This window comes from Phaethon aethereus (assembly GCF_964289735.1).
Source record: "Phaethon aethereus genome assembly, chromosome: 1".
Classification (NCBI taxonomy): Eukaryota; Metazoa; Chordata; class Aves; order Phaethontiformes; family Phaethontidae; genus Phaethon; species Phaethon aethereus.
The window spans coordinates 187,221,457-187,233,817 of NC_138575.1; the positions used below are offsets into that span (position 1 = coordinate 187,221,457).

The 12,361-nt window shown below is 40.6% G+C and overlaps 1 protein-coding gene across 2 annotated transcripts in view; it reads right to left on the reverse strand.

The window, feature by feature from the left end:
* Positions 1-4,969: 4,969 nt before the first annotated feature.
* SUGT1 (SGT1 homolog, MIS12 kinetochore complex assembly cochaperone) overlaps positions 4,970-12,361 on the reverse strand; it is a gene marked incomplete at its 3' end in the record, with an annotated part of 29,732 nt that continues 22,340 nt past the window's right edge. For both annotated transcript variants that reach the window (XM_082002698.1, XM_082002699.1), the window contains 3 exons: positions 6,745-6,835; positions 5,704-5,885; positions 4,970-5,071 (listed from right to left, as the gene is read on the reverse strand). In XM_082002698.1, coding sequence (XP_081858824.1) covers positions 4,970-5,071; positions 5,704-5,885; positions 6,745-6,835 — 375 coding nt within the window. The remainder of the gene's footprint in view (positions 5,072-5,703; positions 5,886-6,744; positions 6,836-12,361) is intronic.

Consider the following 12,361-nt stretch of genomic DNA (forward strand, 5'->3'; position numbering starts at 1 on the left):
CTCTTCTACTTGTTCCCCCCAACTTAAAAAAAAAAAAAAAGTCGTCTTCAGAAGCCAGTAAAACACGATCTTGTAGACTATTTCCATGTCTAGGTGTTCTTACCAAAATTAACTCTTCCTAAACAAAAACTTGTATCAGTTGTTTTCTAGAGGCAGTCACAAAGCATATAAGAAGTAAAAAAAATCCTACTCATGAATGCGTTAAAATGTCACATACAGCATGTGTGCTTTGAGAACTCTCTTGTATGCGCCATGCCAAGAACGCCCCAGTGATCGTAAGAGAAGCAGACACACTACTTACACAGTCTGTGACTAGTAAAATTGCTGTAACTACAACCTAGCCTAAGTACAGAGGGCACAATTTATCCATTTCCAAAATGATATGCAACAAAATGCCTTCCCCAACTCATGCTTTAAGTAAGCAAATTCGTATTTACCTATATATCATATTAAAAAAAAAAAAAAAACATCTCTCGCCATGGCAAGGTGGAAAAAAAAGTCTTATTTAAGCACAGCATCTAATTTGAAGGAAAGTCTGAGGCAACATAGGAATGACAATAAAACTAATGATCTGACAGTACGGAAAGCAACATTCCCCACAGTGGTGGCTCAGACTACAGTTCTAACTATCCGCATCGATCCTGTTCACTACTGTACAGCATTTACTACCAAGGTTGCGGACAAGTTTTTCCACTGCCACCACAAATATAATGCATTGCACACTGAAGAGGTTACAACAAGTCTGCATTTGGGGGGCTAGGAAGGGAGGATGTTCCTTGAATTTGACCCTGCACTAGCAGAAACCAGTTCAAAACCTTCCTTTGACCAAAGTCTAGGGGAGGAGGAAAGAAAGCAGGATGAGCTTGTCACCAGCAGAGTTTCCCACCAAAGGTGGGTGGATGTTAGTCAGAGCACTGTAATTCTACTATCATTAAAACTTAATTACCCATGTGATTCTGTACTAGGAGGTTTAAGGTGGCAGAGCAGATCAGAAAAAGGGGATAAATTCAGGAAGGTGGAAAAAAGAGAAGGAAAACGGGCAACAAAACCATAGTGTTTAAAAAGAGAAAGCCAGTGACGGGAAAGCAGGAGGAGTCTTTCCTGCATCTACAGCCCCTTCTCCCCACTTACAAGGAATGAACCTGAGACTCTCCCTTTGTCCTTCTTGATATGGGAATCATCCTCCACTTGTATCTATACTGAGAAAGTAAGAAGCACCTGGGTGGCATGGAAGGGGGAGATCTGCCTTCTGCCTCCCTTTTATCACCTCACCCCTGCTGCAGCATGAGTAAATGTCACGAATGTTTCAGTGAGGAACAGACTAATCACTTGTTCCATGTAGTAAAGAAAAAAAAAAAAGTAGAGGCATAAAACTACAGTTGGCAAAGAACAGACTGTTGATTGGCACATCAGGGTGGACAGAATCTCTGCTCAGAAAGGGCAAGAGTTAGATTGAACCAGCAAGCACCACCACCTTCTGCTCCCAAGAGGCTCAACTGAACCACTGCACATATACCAAAAATGAGAGAGAGCCTTAAGCTACAACAGACAGGCATTTTCTGTGACCCTCAGAACAACAGCAGAGAGTAATCCCATCTGTGGTACTAAATGGGAAAGCTACTGTTACCTCTTGCTGTCCTGTTCCCGTATTTGCAACGGGACTACAAGTAAGAGCACTGAGGTGAAACTGCCTGGGTCTTCTAGACAGTACCATGACCGAAAGGCTTGGAAAAAACCTTCAAGAGAAGTTCGAACACAATTAAAACATGATACACTCTGTCCTTGTAAGCAGTTTCCTGTCTCCAGCCAACTCATTGCCAGTGCTGCCACAAATTCTGCTCATCCTCTTGGCCGTGAAAGAAATTCCCTTTTTCACTCATAACCTTCACAGTCTCTATTCAACCTCCAAGCTCCATGCGCTCTTTCTCTTGACCCAGGGCTTCTGGTACCATTTTGTGTGTCTTTTGTCAAGAACAAAACCTATACTGTTCACAAAGTTCACGAAGCACCTTCCCCCAAACTTTGTAAGGAAGTTTTACCTATTGCTTTGATCCAATCTCCTCCCCCCTAAAACAATACCCCCATAAGGCAGTAAGAGCTGCCATTATTGGTTCACCTAAATTTTAAGGTAGGATATACACCCACAGATTACTTGTCTGTGCTCAGGAACACGCTGGAGTTATGTTTAGACCTACAAGCTTTGCTCATAGGATTGAGATGGACAGGGAGGTCTAGCACTTGATTGCTACAAGTTTTAGCCCGAAGCTAAAGCATTGTATTTGCATTACATATGCCTCAAGAGTACATAAGTAGCAATGTATTTTATTTTACTTTTTGCCTTAAGCTAAGTGAATTAAATCCCAAAGTATTGAAACAGTACCCACTTAACAGAATATATTGTGCTTATCTGACAAAATATTCCCAGGGACTTTCTCTAAGTGAAAGTAGACAGAGAAAGCCCTACTGTGTTCTCTTCAGTAAGAAAGGACAACTTGGTTGGCAGAAAACATCCTCAAATTACTTTTTCATTTCTATTTAAGAGATTTTTATCTAGGCTTTTCCCACAGCAAGTCTTTGCTAAGCACTGTTAAGTGCTCTGAATGACATTTATAAAGCAAGGCTGGCCAGGAGACAAGAACCCAATTTTGTGACAAAGTGAAGTGCTCAGACATTTCTCTTCCTTCTACATTAGAAAGGAAGAAATGCCTTTTCAGAGCATAAATGAAAAGCAGCAAAGCACTTACCTAGGAGAATCGAGTTCAAGTCCCTATTCCAAATCAAGTCAACTTCAATGTTAGCATCCCATATGGATGGCAAATGTTCTAGATATTGAGCAACTAGCTACTCAGAATTCTCTGAAGGGCAAGAAATGCCCCACAGAAGCTAACAAATCTTCACTGAAATATGCCACAAGTATACCCTTTGAGAAACAGTATCTTCCAAGAAGCAAACATTGCTCAGTAAGAGCCAAGAGGTAAGGCACACACAAAAGCCTTCCTAAATTCAATTGATCTCCCTTCATTGTATTTAAAGGCCAGAATAACATTCAGTTCTGCAGGCCATCAAACCTGAGCTTTGGAAAACATGAATCCATTCTGAAGCTAACAGTGATTCAAAAAGAAATCGCTGCCCAGCTTGCATTACAGGACAATCATGATCCGAGCACATCAAGAAACTGCAGTTATGTCAAGACTGTAGTCTTAGTCTACAGCTGCCAAGTATGGCAATCTGAAGTTCATAGCTATGGCATATAACCAAAAACAAGCTCTTTTTTTAAGATTTGTGAGATTTTTAAAACCTTGGTACCTACTGCACAGGCACAGTAACAGTACTAGGAAAAGAAAAAAAAAAAAACCAAAACCAAGATCACACACACACATTGCACTTTCACAGCATCGCTGCAAAACCTAGATTCTTAGTTCTCAGAAGGAACAGAATACATCCTTTCTTCCTCCTCCTTAGTTTTTGAACATCTTTTACATACATTTATTACTGGAACAGCTGCAGACTTCACTTGCTGTATTAAAACACCTGTTCTAAAAGCCTTTTATATTTTTAACAAGCTCATCCGCTTCTCACTGTAGTAAAATAACGTATCAAATGCAAAGAAAACAAGCAGAATAACAAAAATACTGGAAAAGCCTACATAATTAGGAATGCAAGGAAAAGTAGCAAACTTAAAGCAGCATCTGATGGCTAGCAAGGAATGAAGTGGGCTGCCAGTATTTGCAGTTCACGGGGTTTTCTAGGATCTTAGAATACTCAGGGTGTATCTGAATTGCCAAGAGACAGCGGCACATGAACTAGGCCTATTTACCACAACTTTGTAAGTTCATATTCCCTTCACAGAATCACAGAACAACTGAGGTTGAAGGGACCTCTGGAACTCGTCTGGTCCAACCCCCTGCTCAGGCAGGGCCACCTACAGCCAGGTGCCCAGGCCCACATCCAGACAGATTTCAATCCTCTATAAGCCCTTGCAGACCTGTATCCAAGAGGTACAAGCACAGACAGTATTTCTTCCATTTCTCAGTTCTTTTTCTGTAAATACTGTTATTTAAAATTTGATCATGAGGGAAAAGCTGAACTGAGGGAAACAATTACGGACACATAGGCTTTTCTCTAAAGTATAAACAGCTTCCAATATTCTGAAATAACAGAAGTTAAAGCAACTGCTTGCTATCTTCGATTTCAGGCAACTGCAAGAGATCCTTCCTTTTGAATATAGAAGGCAGACAGATGATCCGCTTTTCTGTAGAAATTTCCAGCCACAACCTTCTCCTTTCCAGCACACATGACTGCAATTCAACTTATCAGCCAGGTGGAAGGACTCTACAAGTGGAAATTTTGTGTCTCCAACAAGAATATCAATCTCATTCTCTTCACCAAATGCACATTCTTCTCCTATACCTGCCAGCCTTTTCTTTTTTCTTTTATGCAGTGTATTCACACCCTTATATAAATGCTCTGACTCCCCCCCCTTCAAAAAACAAGATTACTAAAAATGAAATGAAGCAGCTTCCGTATAGAAAAAGTTATATTTACAGTTTTATTTAGCAGACTTAAAGAGCGAACAATTTTAACACTGTTGTTGACAAGTGTTTTTACACAAAGTTGCCAAGATCTAATAAGTTATTGTACAGAAATATCGGGCGTAAGGCAATAATCCTAACCAGCCCATTAGATATCACCCTATCCCTGAAGAGCAGAGCTGATAAAGGTGGTAGAAAATTTAGACTGATTGACTCAATTTCCAAAAATTAGACAGAGACGATGAAAACAGGGTTCCACTCTGGAGTATATGTTTAACATCTGCAGATGAAGGAATTTCTAAAGCACGTAAAATGCAAAGACAATTCCTGTTTCCAAGGGAACATTCAGTGCTTTGAATCAAAGAATGCTATGTCCATACACAGTGGTCAGTACATGACTATGGCAACACACAGATGGTAAAAGATTAAAAACAGGATTAGAATTTTTTCCATTCCATGTCATCAGGAGGATTTACTTCTACCTTCCTTTTACCAACATCAGACCAGTTGGTGCTCAGAACTGTGCCTCCAGACTCCATCTGCAATATGAGAGAAAGCTTGTTTAGTTTGCTAGAGGAATTCTAGCAATACAAAAGTGACATTTCTTAGAGCAGATAAAGACATTCTCAAGAAAGGTGAAGAATTTAGCTTCATGTAGGAGAAAGTTACACAGGAATTCTGTGTATATATAGAATAAAATTTGACAAAGCGATCATTCCATAATCTTTAGCCCAAGAATACTTTTATCAGTACTGGGCACAATGAGATGTTATTTCATTAACAAGAGGCTTTTAAGACATCAGTCAGGTCCTTGCATATGAAGTCTACAAATAAAAGGAACCAGATATAAACAAATAAAAGGAATTTGATCCTTTCACTCATGGCAACTCTTCAAGCTTTAGGTGAGCCAAAACCTGTATTTCCTTTGATAACACTGATTGAAACAGAGAGACCAGTGACAAAGCACAACTTTGGACTTAGTCACATTCATTAGTGTACAACACTGTAGCTTTCAGCAAGACTTGTTATACCAGTATCTCCCACAGAACCACTGACATTCATTATAGGCCCAAGGTTTTGGTAGCTACAGGCTTCCTTGTTCACACAAAGTTTAGTAAATTGTGTCAGTGTGCAAAAGTTTTTTCTTCGGGGAAAAAGAGTGAAGACTTACAAATGATTTGTTCATGGCACGTTTCACTTCATCTGTACCATCTGAATAAATTTGCTGGAAGAGTTTGTTTAAAGCAGCATCTCCTTCTAACTTCTCATTCTTTTCCTCTTCTTTGATTTCAACTACCAGTTTGTCCCAGTTCCTCGTATAGTGAGAGGATGATGGATATAAGTGCTGGGTATCTGAAATCAAAAGTGTTAGTTAACTAAGCATTTTCTCGTGATTTTTAGAGCAGCAGAGAACACAGACATGCGTATCTGATGAATCAGAGATGATAATGCACTATGAATCAGAAAATGCAAATGAATTGCTCCTTACTGATATAAGCACTGCAGTAACAAAAATAAAGGAAATTAAGAAATGCTAGAGACTACATTCAGCAGCTGCAAAAGTTTACCTTTAAGTAAGCTAAATTATGTAAATCTGTTATCCAACAACAACAACAAAAAAATGGTGGATAACAGCAACACAAATAATTAAAGTCAAAACGAGGCAATAAGATGTCAATAAGAAAAAAAAACAACCAAACACCAGCAGCCTAGAGCTAGAGGAAAATTTAAGCTAAATTTAAAAAATATCTGAAACCAATAAATCAGGAAATTCAAATTCTCTCAAAGACAGATTGTTAATCTGTCTTGAAAAACACTGCAAAAGCATTACTTTGCAAGAGAGATGGAATACTTAAGTAAATACTACTTAATTATTTAAGCAACGATGGAGGCATAACAGCGCATAGAACTGCAAAACAGTGACCAAAACAGACAGTCAAACAGATAAGCCCAGAGGAATTCATGACAAGCACGATTCCTTAACAATCCATCAGATTAATGGAAGTTATGACTAAATTTAATACCTAAATTTTAGTAATGCCCTGCAGACTTTTTCTGTCAATTCTTGGCAGCAAAAACAAGACTATTAGGCTTTTCATTGTGATTCAGTTGTGATTTTATTAACAGTATTTAACACCAAAAATATTATTAATAACTGCAAGGATCATAATACAAATAAACCATTTAATACTTAACAGTTCAGAGAACAAACCTGGTGTAAATTGCTTTAATTTAGGAGAATCTCCCTGGTCCTCCAGCTTTTCCCATCTTACGGCTTCTGGCTTCTTCATTTTTATCTCAACCTACAAAACACAAGACAAAGAACAAATTAATCCAGATGGCAAACAGTTCTGCCAAATAGTTTCAAAGTAGTTGGATCCTGTAGCAGTAAGAAAATAAATACATTTGTTTTTACAAACACAGTCTCTAATATAAAGCCTATATTTTAGCAAAATTTACCTACAAGATTAAGTTACATGACTTCAAGTCACATGTCAACTAAGCTCTTACATGGCTGCATAGCTCTTGTATCAAACTTTTACCCTTTTGTTTAGTACCACTTTCTTTCTTTCACTTACTATTCACTTGATACTTTTTTAAGTTATGGCATCCCAAAAGTAATGATCAGTCCCAATGTCTCTACACTGCCAGGCACCAAGGTATTCAAGCATCCCTTTCTTGACAGTCAGCTTTAAGAATTAAATAGCACTTCTGAAGGACTGCAAAATCCAACTTCTTCTAGGTTTACATTTCATCCACCAAAAAAATTTCATATTTGATGTGTAGTACACAAAACTGCGAAACACCCTGGGACTACGCACATCTTCCCACTGGAGAAATTCAGAAGCTGTATTCATTTGGTTCAATGAATACACACTGTTACGGAGAAAACTGTCTAGTATTCATTGACAAAACTGGCAATTAAAAAGGGAGATGGTTGCAATTATCATGGCAGAAACAAAATTAAGTGAAGTATGTCATGCCCTATTCACAACTACACATAATTTCTTTAGACAACCATATTGAAATTTTTTTTGTAATTAGCCTTATCCTTTGGTGACAGGGTTACAAAGTTGCAAAACAATGTCTGCAAAACAAGGACTGTCTAATGTCACCCCAAGTGACAAATTCACTTAAGAAAATGTCACAAAGTTCATATGATGCTATTAATTAACTGAAATCAGTGCTTGCTAAACTTGAGCAGTTCCTTATTTGTGAACAGCTCGGCAGGCGTGAGTTCTTAGTTCTACCTAAAGCCACTGTAACCTGGGGATCCCTGCAGACCCAAGAACAAAGGCACCTCTGTAAAAGCTAACCCTAGAGATCCTAGCAGCAAGCTCCTTGCACAGCATCACGTTGATCTGAAATTTGAACTTTATTTAATCCATTCTTCAAATCAGTCATTGGTAAGCAACAGACTGAGATACCTTATAAAAATAAAGAAATGAGCTCATTTAAGTTTCAAGGCTTCCATGTTTGCAATCATGTTGCATTTTAAGAAACGGAATATTCAATTACGATTGCTTCTTTTTATTCCCCCACCCCAGGGAAGCTACCATTTCCCTAGAAAAATGTTAAATACTTATTTTTCCACCACAAACTTGTACTTGAGAACAACAAAAAGTTTCAGACATGAGGGATGGAATGCCCTTCAAGGCAAGGGAGAGTTTCAGTAAATTTGTAAGTCCAACACCCACATGTATTTGACTTCCCACTCCACATGTTTGTTGGACTTCCGACATTTTTAGCAACTTTAGGAGTCACAAATTAAGTATCAAGGTATCAGTTTTTAAAATAGTGAAAGTCACAGTCACAGAACCAAAAGTAATAAGATAAAAATTAAATGTTGTATTACTCTAGTTGCTCAACCTACTGTCCCTAAAGGCCTGCATTCCAGAGTTTAATAGTGCAATCTGCAAAGATGCAGACATTTCTGATTAAACTATGCAGAAGCAGCATTCAAACTGTGCCAATAATTAGTCTTCAGTAAAACTACGTAAGTCAGCAAAGCTTCCTTCACTGGCCTCTAAAAACAGTTTGGAAATGACTACCTTAGAGTTCATTTTTGAACACCTACACTCATAAAGCTAATCCTTTGTGATTAGCTTAAGGAAGCTAAAAATAATTGTGTATCTACATATAAGACAAACAAGCAGTTCCACGAGTGCCAGAACTAGCAGTTGGGTTTTTTTGGTTTGTTTTTTTCCACCCCCCCCAATGGATTTGGATCTCATGAGTCAAACATTTAAGTTAATTAGCCACTTACAAAAGGCACTAATTAGTTGCAAGTGAAATGTGAGTATTAATTTAAAACAACATGGCTCTGCTCTGCTTCTATGTAACTCTTTTCAACCTGAAGAAACTGTATTATCAATTCAGTTGCACATTTAAGTTAAGGAGCCCTTAATTTTAAGATTTTTGTACTCTGTTTATTAGTGCATACCTCCCCCCCGCCCCATGATCTATTTAACAACAACAACAGAGTTAAATCACAGAATCACTAGGTTGGAAAGGACCTTTAAGATCATCAAGTCCAACCATTCATCCAGCACCACCATGTCCCCTAAACCATGTCCTGAAGTGCCACATCCACACGTTTTTTGAACACTTCCAGAGATGGCGACTCCACCACCTCCCTGGGCAGCCTGTTCCAATGTCTGACCACCCTCTCAGCGAAGAAATTTTTCCTAATATCCAATCTAAACCTCCCCTGGCACAACTTGAGGCCATTTCCTCTTGTCCTATCACTAGTTACTTGGGAGAAGAGACCAACACTCTCGTCGCCAGAACCCCCTTTCAGGTAGTTGTAGAGAGCAATAAGGTCTCCCCTCAGCCTCCTCTTCTCCAGACTGAACAACCCCAGTTCCCTCAGCCGCTCCTCATAAGACTTGTGCTCCAGACCCCTCACCAGCTTCGTTGCCCTTCTCTGGACACGCTCCAGCACCTCAACATCCTTCTTGTAGTGAGGGGCCCAAAACTGAACACAGGATTCAAGGTGCGGCCTCACCAGTGCCGAGTACAGGGGCACAATCACTTCCCTACTCCTGCTGGCCACACTATTCCTGATACAGGCCAGGACGCTGTTGGCCTTCTTGGCCACCTGGGCACACTGCCGGCTCATGTTCAGCCAACTGTCAACCAGCACCCCCAGGTCCCTTTCCGCCGGGCTGCTCTCCAGCCACTCCTCCCCAAGCCTGTAGTGTTGCATGGGGTTGTTGTGGCCAAAGTGCAGGACCCTGCACTTGGCCTTATTAAACCTCATACAGTTGGCCTCTGCCCATCGATCCAGCCTGTCCACATCCCTCTGCAGGGCCCTCCTACCCTCCAGCAGATCAACACTCCCACCCAACTTGGTGTCATCTGCAAACTTACTGAGGGAGCACTCAGTTCCCTCATCCAGATCATCAATAAAGATATTGAATAAGACCGGCCCCAGAACCGAGCCCTGGGGAACACCGCTTGTGACCGGCCGCCAGCCGGATTTAACGCCGTTCACCACAACTCTCTGGGCTCGGCCATCCAGCCAGTTCCTCACCCAGCGAAGAGTAAACCCGTCTAAGCCACGAGCCGCCAGTTTCTCCAGGAGTATGCTGTGGGAGACACTGTCAAAGGCTTTACTAAAGTCCAGGTAGACAACGTCCACAGTCTTTCCCTCATCCACTAGGCAGGTCACCTGGTCATAGAAGGAGATCAGGTTGGTCAAGCAGGACCTGCCTTTCATGAACCCATGCTGGCTGGGTCTGATCCCTTGGTTGTCCTGCAGATGCCCTGTGAGCACTCTCAAGACCAACCGCTCCATAATCTTCCCTGGTACAGAGGTCAGGCTGACAGGCCTGTAGTTCCCAGGATCCTCCTTCCGGCCTTTCTTGTAGATGGGCGTCACATTGGCAAGCCTCCAGTCGCCTGGGACCTCCCCTGTTAACCAGGACTGCTGATAAATGATGGAGAGTGGCTTGGCAAGCTCCTCCGCCAGCGCTCTCAGTACTCTCAGGTGGATCTCATCAGGCCCCATAGACTTGTGGGTGTCCAGGTGGTTTAGCATGTCCTTGACTGCTTCCTCCTGGATTATGAGGAGTACATTGTGCTCTCCATCCCCATCTTCCAGCTCAGGGGGCTGAATACCCTGTGGATACCTGGACTGGCTACTAAAGACTGAGGCAAAGAAGGCATTAAGTAGCTCAGCCTTGTCCTCGTCCTTGGAGACAATGTTCCCCGCCATATCCAGCAGGGGATGGAGATTCTCCTTGCCTCTCTTTTTGTTGTTAATATATTTGTAAAAACATTTTTTATTATCCTTTACGACTGTGGCCAGACTGAGCTCTAGCTGGGCTTTTGCCTTTCTAATTTTGTCCCTGCTTGACCTAACAAGATCCTTGGTTTGGTACTGAGACTGCTCTTCAATTTCTCTTCTGTTTGTTTCTTCCTTTGCTATCTCCTCTTACCCTTACGCTTCAGGCTTTCCACCAGTATCTTTCAGTATCTCAAATACAGGCTATTTCATCCACACCAAGAATGATCTCTAATGCAATATAACGCTTAACGAGAGAGCTACTAAACATGGACTTTTTTCTTCTGAGAATACCATCCTCCTCAAAGAACCCTACCTTTGACTATTCAGAGTACTCTGCCCACGCATAAAACAAAGAAAGAGAGGAAGATCTTTACTTCTGCTGCCCCAGTAATCCCCCTCTCCTTTTTCAATCTGCTAGTTCTTACACCTTCCTCCCTGAAACTGTCCCTAAGCTGGTACTACATGACAAACATCCCCTAAGGAAAAGGAAATGCTACAAACTAATTCCCAGTGTAAGATGCAGATTTCTTAAATCTAAACCATTTAGACCCTGCCAAACTAGAAGTATAGACAGCTGAAAAATTGAGGCAGAATGTATTTGACATGATTAAACCTCTACCCCATCTACCCCATCCACTTCGATTGAAGTTACTCATTAGGCAAAGCGGCAGGCAGAAGCGAAACTAGGGAAATCATTAGTTGTACACCAGTATACAACCACATTTTCCAAAAATATAAAGCTATAAAATTCTGCTTGTGAAGGCGCCTGTTTCTTTAACTTGAGAGCTTTATTCGATCTAAGGAGAAAGAACTTTTTGAGTCCCAATTATGTGCACAAACAGCAATAAATACATTTTAATGAACATTTTAAAGCAGATACTGATAGCTATCACACAGACAAGTAACATATCAGTATGGACATTGGTGTCATATTTAACACAAAAGTTCTATTAGCTTTTTCTTCTTTGAGAAAAAAATTCAGTACTCAGGCAAGAGAAATGCATCAATGCTTCACCAGCTACTTTGATTTAACATATATATTTCATAAGTGTATGCCTGTGTGCCTCGTGCCAACTTCAGAATAAAAGACAGGAAAAATTCCTTGCAAATTAAATGCTTTGCATGCCACTTAAGAACAAGCCTAATTCCTCAGCCTCTCCTCGTAGCTTATGCCATGCGGCCACCTGACCATCTCAGTAGCCCTCCCTTAGGACATGCTCCACTACGTTAGTGCCTTTCTTGCATTAGGAAGTCCAAAACTGAACACAGTACTCTAGATGTACGACAAGTTCCACCATGGAAATAACCCACTTTCCGTTGTAGTTTTTAAGTTCCCAGTATTTTGGGCTCAAAGTGAGCAAAGCAAAAAGGAAAAGAAACATGGAATGTTGACAGAGTAATTCATGCACTAATTGTTTAAAATACCATCTTGAGAGAAGCCTAACCCTCTGAGATGAGGATTGAATGGGGGATTCATCATCTAGAAGAGACTCCATCCACAGTGAAAGGATACAGAGAAGTTTCTACTCACAGAATT